The sequence below is a fragment of the Dreissena polymorpha genome, chromosome 2, assembly GCF_020536995.1.
Source record: "Dreissena polymorpha isolate Duluth1 chromosome 2, UMN_Dpol_1.0, whole genome shotgun sequence".
NCBI lineage: Eukaryota > Metazoa > Mollusca > Bivalvia > Myida > Dreissenidae > Dreissena > Dreissena polymorpha.
The window spans coordinates 151,561,886-151,582,401 of NC_068356.1; the positions used below are offsets into that span (position 1 = coordinate 151,561,886).

At 32.8% G+C, this 20,516-nt stretch overlaps 1 protein-coding gene across 2 annotated transcripts in view; it reads right to left on the reverse strand.

The window, feature by feature from the left end:
• Window positions 1–12,563, reverse strand: part of LOC127869459 (uncharacterized) — a 48,315-nt gene extending 35,752 nt beyond the window's left edge. The window contains exons 1-2 of one of the 2 annotated variants that reach the window (XM_052412065.1): window positions 12,480–12,563; window positions 6,493–6,607 (exon numbers count right to left, since the gene is read on the reverse strand). In XM_052412065.1, coding sequence (XP_052268025.1) covers window positions 6,493–6,604 — 112 coding nt within the window. In that variant the 5' untranslated portion in view covers window positions 6,605–6,607; window positions 12,480–12,563. Of the gene's footprint in view, window positions 1–6,492; window positions 6,661–12,479 lie in introns of both variants that reach the window. The other variant, XM_052412064.1, reaches the window with a different exon arrangement.
• Between the last annotated feature and the right edge of the window lie 7,953 nt (window positions 12,564–20,516).

The following is a 20,516-nucleotide window of genomic DNA, read 5'->3' on the forward strand; positions in this document are numbered from 1 at the left end:
TGTAAATAACATGCACAGGTTGAATTTGAGCTATAAATTCCATTGAAACACTAGCCATAATGATAACCTTTGTTAACTGGAATCTCCTATAATCTCCCTCCTTTTATTGCCAGCCGGAATCCATTTCTTTGTAACACATCTATTATTGTATTCATTTTTGTATAATTTCAATCATTTTGAGATATAATTATTTATAAAAAAAGAGCAAAATTAACACAGTCTTTCGGTTATATTGCCATTTTCCCTTATTCATGCATCTGCAAATTATGATAAAACAAGGATATCAGTAAAACTGATGGATGCTCCCCAATGATGCTTTGTAGATATATGGTTTAATTGTGTGGAAAAAGTGTTACCTTGAGAATTTTATAATTAGCCTCAGTGACCTTGACCTTGACCCTAGTGGCATCGAACCTCATCAAAAAGGTAGAGGTCGATGCAAGGTACCTACATCCCAAATATATAAGAGATCGATCAAATATTGTTGGCGCTATGAGAAACTGTAACCAAAGTGTGACCTTGAGAAAATCTATTATTAGCCTCGATTACATTGACCCTGACCCCAGTGACATCAAACCTCATCAAAAGGTAGAGGGCTATGCAAGGTACCCACATGCCAAATATGTAAGTGATCGGTAAAATATTTAAGGGGCTATGACAAACTGTAACAAAAGTGTTACCGAAAATTCTATTTTTAGCCTCGTTGCCCTTAACATTGATCCCAGTGACTTCAAGCCTCATCGAAAGGTAGAGGTCCATGCAAGGTACGTACATGCCAAATATGTAAGAGATCGGAAAAAACATTGAAGGCGCTTTGAAAACCTGTTACAAAAGTGTGACGGAAGTAAGTAAGGAACCCCAAACTGGCAACTACATGCTCCCCACATATATATGGGAAGCATAAAACGTTTATAGTACTTTTCTTATGTTAAGGAATTTCACTAAGCAAATACAATAAAATCCACACATTAGAACAAAAGTTAAGATGATTCAACGCAACATTTGTATAGCTTTAATCAATCAAAATATGGAAGGTTTTTTTGAAAGTCAAAATGGCTGATAGCAAGTGTGTGAAAAATGGGGTTAAATAAAACAGTAATAATTTGATTGTTTCAAGGAACAATATTATAAACATATTGGAAATCATAAAACTTAATCACTTTAAAATAATAATATTTATGATACAATCCATGCTTAATGTTTTTAGTCTTAGTCGCTACAACAATGAGATGTTTGATGGAAAACAAAATAAGCTATAAGCATGCACTTACGAAACGGGGAAACTAAAATCTGGTGTAATTGTCTTTTGCAAACGAATACCACTTTGAAATTGTTGGACTAAGTAAAGTTCAATCAGCACTTTATAAAATGTAAGTAATGATATGATGCAATGTATTCTTTTTAACTTTTTTGTAACTCAAAACATGCATGTTTTTTGGGGAAAATCAAAACAGCTGAATGTAAATATCTGAACAACTGGATAAATTAAAACTTGCATAATTTCATTATTTTAAGGAATGTCAGAATGCTAAATTGGGCAGCCATACAAATAAATCTGCATGTTTAAATAATACCGTTTACGATACAGGCCATAGTATATGTTTTCAGTTTTAGTCGGTAAAACTATGAAGAGTTTGGCTGGAAACTTTTTTGGCTTAAAACATGCACCTGCAAAATATGGTTTATACAATTTGGTGTAATTTTCTTAAGCAAAGGAATATCACTATGAAACTGTGGAGCTAAATTAAGTACAATCAGCACTTTAGAAAAATATCAGTAATTTTAGCATGCAATGCACCCTTTATTAGCTTTGGTCACTACAAATATGCAAGGTTTTTGCGGAAAATCAAAAGGACTGAATGCAAATATCTGAAAAGCACGATATATTTAAACTTTTATAATTACATTATTATAAAGGATGTCAAAATGAAAATATGGGCTGCCATAAAACTCAATAGGCACTTTAAAATTTTACCATATGTGATGCGATCCATAGTTCATATTTGACGTTTAAGTCGCTACAACTATGAAGAGTTTGGATAGAAACAATTTTTGGCTTAAAGCATGCACCTGCAAAATGCAAAGAAAATATGCAAAGAAATATCACAAACTAAATAATTGACAATTAGCACTTTTGAAAAATATATGTTATGGTATGATGCATGGCACCCGTTTTGTTCCTTTCGTAACTTAAAATATGCAAGTTTTTGCGGAAGATCAAAACGACATTTCAAATATCTGAAAAACCTGGATAAATAAAAAATTGCATTATTTTATTACTTAAAGGAATATATGTCAAGATGAAAATATTGGCAGCCACAAAACTCAGTCTGCACTTTAAAATGATACCATTGATTATATGATCCATAGTACATGTTTTAAGTTTTAGTCGCTACAACTATGAAGAGGGGGAAACAAATTTTGAATTAAAGCATGCACCCACAAAATGAAGTAAATACAATCTGGTGTAATTTTCTTATGTAAAGGGATACCACTATGACTATGGGCAACAAATACAATAGAATCAGCATTAAATGCCAGTTATGATATGATGCAACGCACCCTTTTTTTAGCTTATGTCACTCGAAATATGCATGTTGTTTTTATGGAAAACCAAAATGGCTCAACTAAAGTTAAAGCAAGTATGTGAAAAAATAGGGTAAAATTAAAAAAAAATTATTTTAAGGAATATCACAATAAAAACATGGGCAGCCATAAAACTCAATCTGCACTTTAAAATGATACAACATATAATGTCATCCATAGCTTATATTTGAAGTTTTACTCGCTACAATTATGAAGAGTTTAAAAGGAAAATCAAATGCATCGGCAAAATGGGGTAAATACAATCTGGTTTAATTTTATTATAAAAGAATATCACCATGAAAATATGGGCAGCCATTAAACCGAATCAGCACTTTAATAAAATGTCAAATTTAATCATATTCAGGGCGTATTTTCTTCGTTTTATTTGTCACAAATATACTGACATTGGATCAACTTGTGTCGCCTCTGAAAAAAAAGCGAAAAAATGCAGTAATGTTTGTAACGATTCTTATCGTTACCTCCGAAGATGTCACTTGGTTACTGAACTTTCTGGTGTAAACACTACCCAGCAATTGAAAAATAGCATATTCAATCAATATCAACAAGGTACTCGCTCTAAATTCGATCTTTTGTTTGTTGCTTTTATCCGCTTTGGATTCAAAATGGCGTCGTCTCAATTTTTCTTCACGTCTCGCGAAATCACGTGACCTGTTAGATCTCGGAAAGCCGGGATATATCACAAGAACAAAGCTGCCTATCTCTGTTATCTACGTCTCTGATGTTAGTAAAAAAGACTATTGTTTTTTGACTCGCAAAAATTTAACTAGCGAACTGTGGTGAGTGGGAGCTATTAGTAAAGACGCAACTGACACGTTTATTGAACTCGCGATAAAAAACAGTTGAGACATTGGACGGCTTATTTTGATGTTTTGTTAACCAATATCCAACACTGATTGCTCGCGAAAATACCCTGTTTAAATTTAAATACAATATGTGTTCGATTTTGCGTGTGATTGTTGTTGTTCACAAATTATAAATGAGACAAAAAACATTAAAACACAAATGATGGTTAAAAGAATTATTTAATCTAATTTGACGTAAGAAACCTATTAATCCTAAATGAACGAAATCGAAAGTTGAACTTGAAATGAGTTTTTATAAATCAAATCAGCAAACAGTTTCTATGTTAACACACTAAAATACGTTTTTATTACAAGTTTAAATGGCAATAATTACGATCAATATAACCTCAGTATCAACTGACATACCATTTACTAAAAAAAATATCGATATATCGTTGACATCTGCGTGAATGTTTTTTGTTATTTACACTTTGCAACATACGGAGGGTTACTATCCACCAACATAGGTATATTTACAGGTTAACTTACGTTACGATGTAAAAATAAAGATTACTTTTTTTCTGGCACTGATTAGATTCGGAGTTTTTATATTCATTCATTCATATATTTATTCATTCTTTCATTCATTCTCTGATTCATGTTCATTCGTCCATTTATTCATTCATTAATGCATTTATTTGATCACACACGGCTTAAATCTGTGGCGAACGACACGTAGTATCAAAGGTGAAGACAATGACTGCAAAAGAATGTTTAATGACACATCATATCGTGCAAATGAAAAGTAATTGTTGACGTCCGATCTGAATCGCATAAGCACGACGAATAACATTCAACACGCTACACATGTACAAACAGCACGCGGTATTTGCTCGATTGACTGTTGCGCATTGTTGGCATTTGTCGAAACGGTTAAGTAAATTGAGATGATTGCCACATCTTGGTGTCGTTTCAGAGGAATATTGTATTTTTCCTGTTAGGGGCGTAGAATAAAGAAATACATAATTAATTAGGCAATAACGAACCACGTTCAGCCAAGTATATTTTTTTCTTATGTACATACTTTACAACGTAAATACTTCCAACAAAAATTTCAAACACGTATATTTAGTATGAGCATTATCCAAAAAATATTTGGTTTGAATACACATTAGAGGTGAGCTAAAGAAAAAGAGACGACATATAACACACATATGTACGTTGCCAATAGTAGTGTAAAACTGCATGCGTATCGTTCACATCACTTAGGTCGACTAGCTTATCTTCCTTAGTTGAATCACGATGCTTAAATACATTATAACAACATACATACTTTTATTTTAAATGGCTTTCAATTACCCATGTATTGCAGAGATAACATGTTTGGAATCCCAAGTTTGACGTTTTCAAAAATTATTAATTGAAATTCAATGAAACCTGATTCAATTACATGTATAAAAATAACAGCATTTTTAATAGACACTTATTATTTAAATCGAAATAATAGTCCTGCAAAGGTTCAATAACTGGAGTTTCCGATTTAATGCCGACATAAAACTAAAATGAACATGATAGTTTTCAATATTGAACACAATATACGGACTATAAAAGAACGACTAAAACAAGTTCTGGTCCATTACGTTTTTCAGACTCAGTACACCAATATTCCATAGAATTAAACAATTAATTATAAGGAACTGTTTTAGTTAATTATTTTTTATTGATCATCAATGCTCTTAATTTTAATGAATAAATAAGATTGATTGTGACTTTGGTAGTATATATGATATGTCCATTGATGCGAAATTTTGTTGGAAAACAAATAGTTTAAATTTCTCAATTATAACATTGAAATCACTGCTATAACTACAGTCAACATCATTAATATAATTATGAGCATAAGTTTACCTACAAGCACGATCGTACTTAATTTTGCATGTAGATCGACTTACTTAATACTACCTCCAATTAAACAAACACAAATAAACAAGTACAGAGATTATCACAAATATATCAGTTCACATAACAAATGCTAACAAAAAAGTTAACTTTACCGTTAAACCTCTTCCCACAGTGTGTTATATAATTGAACGTTAGGAAGTTATCACATTTTCCGAAAATAACCTAATCGAACAGTTATAAGTAACCGTATGCATTTTCTGAAAACGTCGCAATGTCGTTTACATAATTTTCGTGTTACATGAGTCGGACAGACGGGTTAAGGCGACCTAACTAAAAGCTATGTAACGAATGCTAAAACCGAAGTTAACCTTATCGTTCAACATCTTCTAACATTGCACCGCATTCGTGAAAGAACTATTACACGTAGATAAGGTATAATATTTTCCTAAACTAACCTAATAGAAAAGTTATAGGTAACCAATACATTTGTTGAAAATAGCGAAATATCGTTAACATAATTTTCGTCTTACATAATTCGCGCAGACGTGTTTAGGCGACCTAACGAACAGCTATGCGAATGCTATTTTTGTTAACCTTAACGTAAAGCATCTTCCCAAATGATGTTGTATTCGTGAAAGAACTTTAACAGGTAGATAGCGTATCACATTTCGTGCAAATTACATATGAGTTTAGTTTTAAGAACCAGACTAGCGTAAACTTACAATTAACCGTGTACAATTATTAAAAATAGCGCAATGTCGTTTGCATAATTTTCGTGTAACATGAGTCGGACAGATGGGTTTATGTGGTTAATGTGAATGAACTTCATGTAGATAGCGTATTCCATTTTATGAAAATTGCATATGAATTAAGTTTTAAGTACTAGCATTCATTTTTTGAAAATAGCAAAATGTCGTTTACATCATGTTCGTGTTATGTGAGTCGGACAGACGGTATTACGCGACATTACGCAAATTCTTTGCGTCGAGGTGTATCTTCCTTGTTGTCCCTGTGGCATAGTGCACTTTGAATTGCGTCGAAACCCATCGCGAAAAAAGAATTTAAGTTTTCATTGTTTTTTGTTTGATTTCATTTCAGTGTTTCACCCGTTTTAACAGTATTTCAACCATAACACTGCGATCAGTTAACCAACTGACACTTTTCTTGTGTTATTAGTTTTACCAATACTGAATGTACATACTAAGGCCAGCAACTGCCAAAATGCCTTCCTTGAATGAGAGGTAGGGGGATGTCCGCAGAAAGGAGTTCATGACAAAGCCGGGAAACACCCTTTTCCATTGTCTGCACGTCATAGGCTGGAATATGGAAGATAAAGTTTTTGGCCAAAGCCGGGAAAGACGTCGGAGGACTAAAATATATAAAGTAAATAGTAATAACATAACTTTTATTCTAAAATATGAATACAATGATATTCACTGTTACTAGTCTTCTATCTGCAAATGTCGAATATGGATGTATGGTGCACTTAATAGACTACACGTATAGTTTATAAGTTTAATGTACATCCATAATAAATAGAGTGTATATATCAGGCAATCATTGTTCATTACTGCAAGTCGACTGTGGCCACAGTAAAGGACTCTTATAATGGCACTATTGTTCTTTACTGCAGGTCGACTATGGTCACTATAAATGACTCTTAAATCACAACATTGTTCATTGCTGCAAGTCGACTATGGGCACAGTAAATGAATATTAAAATGTCACCATCGGTCATTTCGGATTGTGTATCGGTCGTCAACACCCATTGTACCATGAAATGAACAGCGTTCTGGAAAAACTGTGATTAACGAATGTGCGTGAAGTGTGCGGACAGCACAGGCTAATAAGGGACGACCCTTTTATGGAATTAAACGTTTAAATGAAGACTCTTCTAAATGATAATCTAGTTTAGAGAGTGACGTCCCTAACCAACCTATGCAGTAGCATCCATAATGACCTAAAACTTTCAGCACATTCATTAAAATCGTTCAACATGTACAGAAAATATTGAGAAGAACCAAACATTTAAATATTACTAAACTGGATCGAGATTTAGTCCGATTATATTTTAAATGTTATGGAATTATCTGCAATACCACACACAAAATATTGTAGAGATATTTCATAAAACTGTCCATCGGCAGGTGGAAATACAACTTATTCATAACGAATCGGTGAATAATGAAGACAAAATCTGCAATATTTTACTGTTAATTTCATTTTTAATAATATATGCACAAATGTATGTCTTACAGCATTGGGTGATAGTAAAGAACATTTTTTAAATACTAAACTTGTGTGTATCTTTTATTTAATTTGTATGAAAAACTGTAAAACGTTTAGCAGTAATAAATGTATTTAACCTAAAAGTGTTAGTTCACAATAATTAATATTTAATCCTTTAATTAGCATGAGATGAAAGTTCGTGGATGCACGGATTTCGATCGCGATATAAATTTGCATAATAAAATTTCAAGTAACTTGTTTGTTAAATTCTTTAACGCGATTTTACACATAATTCCTAAAAAGGATTTAAAATAAGATCTGTGTTTTCTTTATACTTAGTATATATCTAGCAATACACTGCTATGTCTACTTCACGCAATAAAGTATTCGGTAATCACATTTGTAATGTAAATAAATCCGTTAATGGATAGGGACATAACTTAATTTATCAATAAATTAACAGAAACATACACAAGGTATTCATCAGTTAGTGTAACCTGACCGCATTAAGCGCAGAAGCTACAGTTCTAATACGGAAATCATAATCTTAACGGTGGATGAATGTACACATGTTATCAATACCTGTATAACTAATAGTTCGAAACAAATGTTAATAGTGTTCATCAGTTAAATGAGAGCGACTGTTAAACTAAATTTACCAATTCATTTACAGAAACATACACAATGTATTCATCAGTAAGTGTAACCTGACAACAATAAGAGCAGCAGCTACATAAGCTCTACGGTAATCATTATATGAACTCTGAATAAATATACTCGTTTTATCAATACCTCTAAACATGTTTATTCAACAAATGTTTATAATGTTCATTAGTTAAGTGAGGGCGACTGTAAAATAAAATGTATCAACACATTTACAAAAATATACATTTTTGTTGAAATTAACTCAAATGCGGCTTCAACGACACATGTCATTTTATATTAACGTAATACGGTGTCAACAGAATGATGGAGAACATTAAAAACATAATCAATGAATAAGCCATGACTTGTGCAATTCGGTTATGACGCAGTAAACAACATAAACTAACACAACTATACATGTGCTTCTAGAAGAAGTGAGAAAAAATGGTATCAATAGATTAACGGCAAAAGCAACTGATACCTTAAACAGGTTTTAATTATGTCCACATAAAAACACCAATACAATAGTGTCTATCTAATTATTGTCAGTGAAAATATAAAAACGTATTTCATTGAGAAATATATTTCCGTTATAATTCGCATAAAACACTTGTAACTTCACGTGTTTTGTTTATAGAAAACACTAGCAATGATATATTCTACTGCAACTTAACATAATCTCGCACCAGCTGCTGCATGCATGGTTTGAATGGATTAGACAATAATCTTGTCCAAGCAATTTTAGAGACAGTATAATACATGTATGTAGATAGCTGCATCGATAGTACAATATTAGTATGTTTAATTCAGTATTACATATCAGAATATCACTTTATTATCAACGAGATAAACAAAAAAATGTTATCGATGAATGTTTCGAAATAATCTTTTTTTCGCAAATAATTTTTTCCTGATAAAAATTATAGACATATGTCAACTATAACATTGTAAAACAGTTTGCTAAACAAAATTGCTAACATTTGCAATCTACTTTAAGAATATACACATCTATTTCTTAACACATATAAGTACAAGTACCTAAATTCATTTTAATTATAATCTTATTCTCAAAATATCTCTTTGATACTTCAAAAGATGAACGTACCCACTATTTTTAAATGAGTTGTAGCCATGCCCAGTAAGTGAGAAATTGATCAATTGAAACGTTTTACACCAACATTATTATACAAACATCATCAACGTTGTTAACTCGACCCCCTTCCATAATAATTCTCAGGCAAACCTCCCTCAAAATGTCGTCCATGCGTCTCTGTAATGCCTGCTGAATAAAGTCTGTCTCATCGAACACCCCGTTCTCATCCATGCAGACGACCGCTCTGTTCATGTCAATTAGACTCAGAAACTCCAGCTCCATTCTCCTTATGCTGTACCATCGGAATGGTTCAGGTCGAGCGATAAGGGCCTGTCGTATCTTTGGAAGTCTAAGTATCGTCCTATGACCTTCATTCATCATTTCTGAAATCGTTGCTATCCATGTACGTTGCTGTTCATCCTCTAGCCCACAAGCGCATCCAGTCCCTCATGCAACCAGTGCAACAAACTTCTTGCATGAAACAAGGACTGATGATTATTTGCATGTTTATGTTCTTCAATATGTACGACAAAACTTCTTTTTTACGTGGTTTTTATATATCGTTCTTTACCATTTTCAAGAAAACATACAATTTTATTTGAATCTCGTTAAGATTATTTACTAGTTCGATCTCCCCGGCGTTAAAGCACACTCTCCATTCAATATGTTGATATTCGCTGCCTTTAACTCCAACAGGCGTAAGAAATGCTCCAAGTGATACGACTTTTTGAAGGACTTCCTGTGGCGGCCAGTTGCGAGGTCTAGCGGCCCATTTTGACAGTATTGTGGGGCAGTGGTAACGTAATGCATTTACCATGTCGGTGTGTAATATTCTGCCAAATGAACTTGGTATTGACGGTCCCGCACGGTCATGCGGCACCTCATTTGCCTGATGTTCAAATTTGGACCAGTTATTAACACATAAGTCACTGCTCAAAATTTCTCGACCATATCCATCATCACACAACGCGTCGTTTATATTCTGGTGAAATGCTGTACCGCATCTCTCTAGTAGCAGTCTTCAGTGTCCGGGGTAACTCACACGGCTGTATGATCTCAACACGGTTATCTCCATAGGATAGGTATAAGCAGGTACACCATCTTCTAAACAGATCATACTATTGAGTAGAAACATTTCATCCCTATCACTTTCTAGGAAGGAGGTAAGCCCCTCAGCCTTGTTGCCCGTGATAGTAGCCGTTGCCGACCCACTGTTCATTGCATTAAACAGCCTGTGAGTATCTCTGTATGCGTTTCTCCGTGCCTGTATGATCTCCGGCCCGTAACCGAGCCATACTATGGCAGCTCTTGGATGGCCAACGCAACTCTTAGCGCATCCATTCCTTCATGCAACCAGTGCAACAGACTTCGTTCATGAAACAAAGACTTTGGATGATTTTCCGCTACCCAGAAAACAGTTTTTTTCAATTTGTACGACGAAACTTCTTTCTTGCGAGGATTTAATACATCGCTCTTAAACATTTTCAATACAACATACAATTTAATTTGAATGTCATTAATATAGCTTACTACTAGTTTACTAGTTAATTAATAGTGTCCTCTAAATCAAACAGGCGTAAGAAATGCCCCAAGTGATACGGCTTTCTGAACGGCCTCCGGTGGCGGCCAGTGGCGAGGTCTTGCGACCAATGTTGTCAGGATGTTTGGGCAGTGGTAATGTAATGCATATACATTGTCGATGCGTAATGTTCCCTACATTGTTCTTGATATTGACGGTCTAGCACTTTCATGTTGCACCCATTTCTCGTACGTTAGCTGCGACCAGTTATAAACAAAAAAGTCATTGTTAAAGAATTCGCGACAATAGCCATCATCACAAAATGCATCTTGTAACTTCGGGTGAATCTTTGCACCGCGTCTCTTTAGAAGAAGCCTACATTGTCCGGGATAACTCATAAAGCTATGTGATCTCAAAACGGTTATCTCTCTTTGAAAGGTACGATTATTAACACCATCTTTTAAACTGATGACACGACCGAGTACATGCATTGCATCATGATCACTTTCCATGTAGCATGTCAGCCCTTCAGCTTTGCTTCCCGTAAACTAGTAAGTTTACCAATCTGTTTACCTTCCAGAATGAATTGCTCTTCGCGTGTGTCGACCTTGGTGGCGTTAGGTTTTGCGAATTAAAGAGAATTATTTCATGGATTGGATTATACTTTGGTCTTATTGTTAAAAGATGTTGTACATGTTGATGTCAGTTTTTTATTTGAGTTTGTTAACTCAAGAACAGTCTAAATTATGGTTACCTTTAATAACAATAATAACTCATAAGAATGAAACGCGTCATTACACTGGTAAACGTTTTCATCATTAAAATGTTGAAAATTATGTTACAGATAGTTTATACGCGTATACTAGTTACTATAATTGCTGAAACGCCCTATATTAAACGGCAATATTTTACATATCGTTTTCATTCAATTTAGACTGTACAAGCTTTCTATATTTTTATGAGAGACCAGGCTTGTTCTATAATGAAATAAAAACGATAGGTTATGGCATGATAAATAGCGGGCTATTGTATAACCATGTAATATAAACATATTAAAAAGATGTGTCCATGATATCGACAAGAACTGTTGCATAATATTGTTTTAAGAATACTGATAAAGCGGTCACTAACGCGAAGAACTGTAAAGAAGAACTTATAATAAATTGCATTGGTTACATTAAAAAATATATATGTATATGCAACATTACTTCTGTTTCCGATACACAAAAGAGTGATGTGATTAATAAATTGATAGAACTACGACGTTACAGACAGTATAAATTGTAACGTAGATTAAGTTTCAGTCAAACATATTCATAAATAGAACATCACTAGATGCATACACTTGTTAAATATTTCACAAATATAGCAGCTATGCACATACTAATGTGTTCTTTGAATTGATCTCATGTCTATATCAAATGCTATGATTGACCATTTCAACTTTTCAGACAGAACACATCCGTAAAATATAGATGTCTTAAATAGAATACCAACACTTAAGCGTTTGTTTATGATATTTCATCGGCCCGAACATTTGAACAGCTCTTTAGGGCTCGGTGTTGAGCTTTCAAATATATATATATATATATATATATATATATATATGTGTGTGTGTGTGTGTGTGTGTGCGGTATGATTGAATCAAAATTACAATACAAATGTGTTGGAATCGGTTTGCAATAAGTAAAATCATGATTACCTGCTAATGTTCAGCAAACTCAACACGTCAATATCCTGAGTACATATGCGCATTTGAAAGATGAGCGATCTGGTGGACTTTGTCCCTTCGTCACCTGTTCGTTCACTGATATCACGTCGGCCGACTTAGATTAACAAGTTACCTTAGCCTGCAATGATATGCCGGTTTTGTACGATTATTGGTTGGGATAACTTAGGCATAATGCAAGAGTTTTGTACCACATTGAGTTTAGACAGCATTTAAGCAAATGATATTTAAAGTTGGCGAGTTGTGTATAACAATGTCAAGTCTGCTGATATTGTGTGTGTATAAATATTTTGAACTTATTACACATTGTTAAGTTCGTGTAATCATCTGGTTTTATTGTTTTGGAACTCCAATTGTGCACACATTACTAGAGCCACATGTGAGAAATAACGCGTAACAAGAGGTATTGCAACAAAAATAAAGTAGATGTTTTCCTAAACGCTAAGTTATGATCGTTAATTTACCCGTTTAATGTGATTCCAAACTACATATATGATGTAAATGCCAATAACATGTACTTCCTTATTCTTTCTTCACTTCTTTTGTATTCGTTACAGCAATTTTCTAATAGTCCACACTATCATAGGAAACTTACTTTGATGAACGGTGGAATGCTTTGAAATTAAATCTAATATTTTTAATTTTAGCGATTGTGTAAATTACAGATTTTCACAGATTTTGGCATATTTTGAAGTTTGTCATTTAATGCTCTATATTGATAAATGGAAACATTACATTTTAAAAGCTCCAGTAAAAAATCAAAAATAAAATTTAAAAAAGGAAAAAATAGTAGCCCGCAACAGGGCTCGAACCAGTGACCCCCGGAATCCTGAAGTAAAAACGAATTAGCCAACTGAGCTATCCTGCCAAGCATACATAGGTTGCGTATTTTATACGTTATATAAGCAATCTTCGTAGTTTAACAAATTTAAACGACAACAACAGAACTCTCCAAATTATTCAATCGTTTCGCGTTGCAACGCTTTATAATGTTTAGGTTTTTAAATCGTCAAAATATGCATATAATGGCTATATTAGACCATGGCAAATGTAAAGTAATACTGTTTCCTCACAAATATCATAAATAAACCGAAAATTTGCGATTCTGAAACAACTTTTTTCAATTTTGTCAATTTACCAAACCGTGAAAAGATCCCTTTAAAGAGATAAATAGGAAATCGTTTGTTTTCCCGCTACATAGGTTATCAATTTTGACAAATTGATAAGAAGCTATTTAAACATAACATATTTTGAAATGTTTTAAACTTTGATGAATTACTATAAAAATAATAGTATACATATTAGCGATACCACCAAGTGTTGCATTAGAAGTATGATGTATTGCATTATAGTTATTCTCAAACCTACTGAAAAGGCCTAAGACGTTCAATGGAATGAAATATACTTTATTTCATTTCGGGGTTTAGCCTTTTAATCTAATATAATCACATACATTGTTTCAATTACACGATTTAAGTGTTCTGAAATGTTTTTCATTCATATATTCTCCCAACAATAATAACACAGCAATATAATTTGGGGTTTGTTAATCAATTAACGTGCATTTGAAGATCAAGTGCGTGCGTACTTATGATCAGTACAAGGCAAGTGTAATACATTGTGTTGCAAACAGAGCTTGTATCCATCCATCGAATTCACTCTCAGCAAAAATGAATTACATTCAAAACGACATAAGAAATAGTATACGCACTCAAAACACTTAATATACAGACGCGTTATGGAGGATTTTAAAAGAGCGACAACTGCAAAATCATCAAAATAATCGCAGAGACAACAATAATGCTATTAATAAATCTTCATGGACAATAACTAGTACATTCATTCTCAATGATATAAGCTTTACTAATAAATTAATTTTAGAAACAAAAATATATTGATTCAATCGTCTCGATGACCCAGGGGTGTGAGCTTTTTAACCACTCCAGGGGAGGAAATTACCCTCATGAAAGCATGAAAGGGTTAACCTAATCTTTATTTTAAAACATTGTCGCATGTTCATGTGCGCTTGGCCGTTACGCTCTACAATCATGCAGTAAATACCGAATCAACACTGGGTTTTGGAAGATTTTCTTTTAACTAGATCAAGCAAATTTAATAAACCTGTAAAGGAAACGCTTCGCATTTACGGGAAAAGACGAGTTCAAAGGATGCTAAACAGTTTTAACAGTTTCATTCGTTCAATGAGTATAAATATATGGAGCGAACTCGAACACGGAGGCTCAACCTCGTGATCTACAAGTCTGACCTTAAACATTGAGACAGGTTTCATGTCGTGAAAGCCGCTTTGTGAGAGGTCATTGACAGTTTAGTTTTGAAAATTGATGAACCAATACTGCAAGATTCCTAGGACATTACTGATCGCGGTCTTCGTGGATAAATTTTCTTGTCGTTGTTTTTATTTTGAAAATGCTCTCCAAAACACGTACCGGTATGTTTGGCGCAATAAAAAAGTTGTAAAATGGTTAACTGAATGTGTTTAATTTCCGTTCACAATAGATATAGGGACCTTCACTGTTCTGAAGCGCTTTAATGAATCTGAATCTGTGTATATCGGCCTTGAAAAAAAGGGCTTAATACTTGTGTGTAAAGTGTCGTCCCAGATTAGCATGTGCAGTCCACATGGATAGGTTATTCTGTTATCTAATTTAATCAACAGTTTCGGTATTAATTGAACAATAAATGTAAAGTTAATAATTAATTGTTATAGGTTGAAAGTTGAGTTTGTTTATAATTATGACATTGTTTTTCTTTATTAAAGTGAAGGCATGACATGTTAATAAAATTTTGACACTACTCAGAGATCTAAGTCACTATCAAATTAGAAGTACCAGTATTTTGAAAGGTGTAAGATTTAGCATTATTACAGTATGCATATTTTTATTATAATCGCCATCACTTCTGCAAACAAACCATCGAAAGTCAGGGTTTCTAACTCTGTCAACGTCACTTAAACATGGACAAATCGCTCGGCCTCGTATGAGAAATACGAACGTTAAGCGAACGGCGATCGGTTTACATCAATTTCTTATTTTATCAAGATAATATATCAAACTTATTGTTCAATAAAGCGGATATAAATTCATAATAAGCACAAATCGACATTCCGAACAATAAAAACGAAAACATTCGAATGTTTGTTTCAAAGTAAAGCATACAGATGAATCGTGTCCAGAGTTGGAATTATTTTGCCAAGTGTTTTCACGATCCACGTAAATGGACAACCGTTCAGTTAGTTGATTGTACATATTAATTCTAACATTTCATAAAACAGAACAGAACATAATATTTATTTTGACTTAAGCCTAACAAGCTTATCGTCATATACAAATACATGAAAATTTTAAAGACATGCGTGCTGGATATAAATAATAATAATGTTCATATTACATACATCAATCAATAAATCACTTATCACTGGAGAGTGAGAGTGTTCTAATTACAAGTTATAATGTGACATGGAATACAACAACAACAAGCACAACAACAAAGTTACATGTTACATACATGGTAAATAACAACATGTAACGAGCATAGTACACTTGTTTTTTGTTTGTTTTTTTATTCAATATAATACAGTCAATGTATACATGTGTATGATCATACAACAAAGTGATTGTATAAAGCAATAATGTTCAGACATGTTATACAAGATATGCTAATATATATACTTTTTTTTTGGTTTCCTTAAAATTAAAAAAAAAAAATTAAAAAAAAAAAAAAAACTGGGTTAATATGTTTTTTCTTTGGTTGTTTGTGATAGGTGTTTTTTTTAAAGAGAAAAGAAAAGAACAACAGAGGAATAGTTATGAAAATTGATGAGTTGTATAAAGTGGGAAGAAAGCATGGTGGACTTGTGTGTTTTGTTGTATATTCACAATGATCTTATAAGATTGAAAAAAATATACAAAAATATTTTTAAAAGATAAACTAACATTAGAGTGAAATGTATATAAGTGGAAAAACATTATGAGAATTTAATCCTATTCCATTTTTGTTCAAAGATTTGTAATGTGTCATTACTGAGGGCTATTTCTTTCTCAATCTGGATTTTTAGTTTAAGACTATGGACAAAACAATTAAAATTTGGTACTTGTTTTTTGTTCTTCTTGTTAAAGATAAAATATTTCATCAATATAAAAATAAAATTCACAATATTATTACAGTCTATTGATTTCAATGAGTAAATTCCGAAACTTACATTTAAGAAAGATAGTTTAACGTTTAGTTGCTATTGTTCAAGAAAAGATACTAATTGATTCCAAATAGGCTGGATGTGTTTGCACTCCCAAAAGAGATGTTCTATAGTTTCGATGTTTTCACCGCAGAAGTCACACAGATTTGAGTTAGATAATTTGCATTTAAAGAGATATTTATTTGTAGCTATAATTCTATGGATGTATTTATATTGAAAGTTTCTCAGTGTGCTTTCAATAGTTGCTTTATATGGCATGGTAAATATGTGTTTCCAATTAAGTTCATGTTCTCCGAAAAGAACTTGCCATTTATTTGGGGTTTTGGAGTTTTCTGTAGGGTTTTTAATATGAAATGTGTAAAATATTTTATTCGTTTTGTTTTTTCTTCCAAGTATGTTTTCTATGAATGTTGTTTGAGTTCATGGTGTATTATTTGTTTTGATTTCAGATTTAATATGTATGGGTATGCTTTTGATTAGTGTGTAGTACTTCAGAAAATTATTTGAATGTATTCCGTATATGTAGCATATATCGTCAAAAGAGTAGAAATCCTTTATTCTGTAGTCATATAGTTGGTCGACATATTTAATGCTTCGGTCAAACCTTTATAGAAAAACGTCTTATTGTTTGAAGTTATGTCTTTATTGTTTCATAAAATAGTTTTACTGCTGGTTTGGGTTTCTAGGTTATGTGTGACATCACTCCATGCTGATAGAACATCAGACAGAAATATGTTTTCGTTTGCAATTTCATGTAAGATAGTATTGCTGATGTTACATTCAAAGAGTAAGGAGTCACCATATTTTTTTAGGATTTTCTGGTACAATAATTTCCATCTACTCGTATTGGTATTATCTAGGTATCTTTTAACCCAGCTGCATTTGATTGCATTCAAGAATGAGTCAATGTTCGTTAATTGGATACCTCCATTTTCTACAGATTGAATTAACTGAGTTCGTTTTATTTTATCAGGCTTACCGTCCCATATGAAATTAAATATTGCTGATTCTATATCGTTAATAACATCATTTGGTGGATTTGGGAGAACTGTTAATACATAAATTAATTTAGGAAGTGCAAACGTTTTCAATACTGTGTTTTTTCCGATTAGTGTAAGTTTACGGTGATGCCATGAGTTTAAGCAGTTTTTAAAATTCTGTAATTTAGGTAGTGTTTTTAAGAACTGTATCCTTTTCATTATTTGTAAAAGTAATTCCTAACGTTGTGGCGTCATCGGATGTCCAATTAAATTTCATTTCTTTTTTATATTGGACATTACTTTGTTTTAATTTACCTACTCATAGCACAGTACATTTATTTTTGTTAAGTTTAAGACCCGATGTCATTCCGTAAAGGGTTAGCGACTCTATTAGGTTATGGAAAGAATCGTAATTGTCGTTTAAAAAATAAGTTGCATCGTCAGCAAATAGGGACTGTTTGATTTTTTCGTCAGGTTCTAGTGATATGCCTTTTATGTGTTTATTTGATTGGATGTGATGTGATAGATACTCGATGCAAATAATAAATAGCGCTGATGAGAGTGGACATCCTTGTCGAACCCCTCGCTCGTTCGATGTTAAAACTGTTTGAAACACTTGTTAGTATAAGCTATAGTACTTCTTAACACAATATGTGATTATAAACAAATTGTTTTCTCTTTTTTTGAAACACGTTATACAATAGAATGCTAACTTTCTAAGTGTCGTTTTCTTATTACTATTTAGGAGTTTAATAAATTTAAACATACTAGGTCGCTTGTAATAGAATTCTGGAATATATTTGATTCTTTCTTCAAGGTATTGCGGACATATTAGTATGAAATGGTACTCATCTTCGATATCGTTACAGTTACACATGGGGCATATTCTTTCGTTCCTGTCAATATTACTATGTCTGCCCGTTTCAATTAACAATTTATGAGATGAGAGGCGCATTTTGGCAGTAATCCTTCTATGTTTTTTTGTTTTCAATTAGATCTAAATACGGTGAAATTTCGAATGTAGGCTTTAATTTTTTATACATATATAAACCTGGTGACGAATCAATGTTAGTCCTTCATTCAGCTACATACTGATCTCGCAATCTTTTTTTTATTAAAGGGATATATTTGTCGATATTAACAGATTCAGGGAAATACATCTCCAAATCCTGAATGGTTAAGTATATCGCGAACTTTTGATGACCAATTTACTGTATTATTTCGTTTAACAATATCTGATCTTTGCATATTTATAACAGTGTGTAGAATACAGATACTTTGCTTTGTTTGATATAATTTTAGAAAATATTTAACAATTCTTAATAAACGTCCAATGATCAAAGGGAAACGACCAACTTCCGCATACAATGACAATGAATTAGTTGACATCTTTACATTTAATAATCTTTTACAAAATTTTCTGTGAATACGTTCAATATTATTGGCAGTTATAAACCCCCATACTTCACAATTATAATTCAAAATTGACACAACATATGAATCGAATAACTTGAACATGATGTTTATTGGGACTTCCATATTTTTTTATTATAGAGAACAATCTATTCATTGCTCTTGTCGCTTTACCATACAAGGTATTTGTGGCTGGTATGTATGATCCGCCACTAGATAAGACGAAACCTAAATAATTAAAGTTACTGACTATTTCAATTTCATTGCCATTGAATGTCCATTTATAATTTTTGTTCATGACACCCCCTTTCGAAAAACCATTATCTTTGTTTTATCAATATTGACAGTTAAGTTCCACTTATTACAATATATTTCTATTTTGTTTAGAGATTCCTGTAAGCCTTCTTTGGTTTTGGAGAAGATAACTGCATCGTCCGCAAATAGGAGTAGATAATTGATCAAGTGTTATACCAGCGTTTAATCCGTTTTGAAGACTGAATTCTATATCATTCACGAAAAGTGAGAACATGATCGGCGATGTTATTTCACCTTGCAATAAGCCGACGTTGCTACTAAATAGGTCAGAAAGGGAACTCATGCGTTTAACTTGGAGTTTCACCTCATTGTACATCGAACGAATAATAGTCATTAACTTGCCATCAACTCCTGATCGAATCATTTTGTACCAGAGCTGCCCCTTATTTATGACGCCATATGCCTTCCGGTAATCGACGTAACAACAGAAGAGCTTATTTTTTACTTGTAGCTGTTTCTCGATTAAAGCATTTAAGATAAAAATTGCATCAACTGTGCTACAATTCGGTTTAAAACCAAATTGTGCATCCTTTATGATATCATATGATTCTGCTCAAGATTTTAGACGTTCATTTATAATCCCGGTAAAAAGTTTAGCAAAGCAACTTATCAGTGTGATGCCCCTGTAATTGTTAGGGTCGGAAACATCTCCGCGTTTATAAATTGGTAGAATCACTCCGGACGACCAGCTTTGTGGAAATAGTTTAGTATCTAAAATGTAGTTAAATAATATTTCTAAAGGTCTGGCTATAACAACGATTGTTTCTTTGAAATATTCGTAAATAATATTGTCATATGAGGCCGCTTTATTATAATTAAGACGCTTGATTCTTTTTTTTAATTTCTTCTAATGAAAAAGGTTTAGCAAGTTCCGGATAGGAGCTGGTCTGATTTTCAATACGATCGAATTCATGTAGGAATTCGTCATATTCATTACTGTTAGCATTGACATCAGTGTCAGAAAATAAAGTGCTAAATTATTCGTAAAATTCATTAATCGATACATTTTCCGCGTACGTAGATGGTGATTTCTGCTTAAATAATTCCGAAATTCGCGTGGCGCTTTACGACTTAAGTCATTAATTTGTC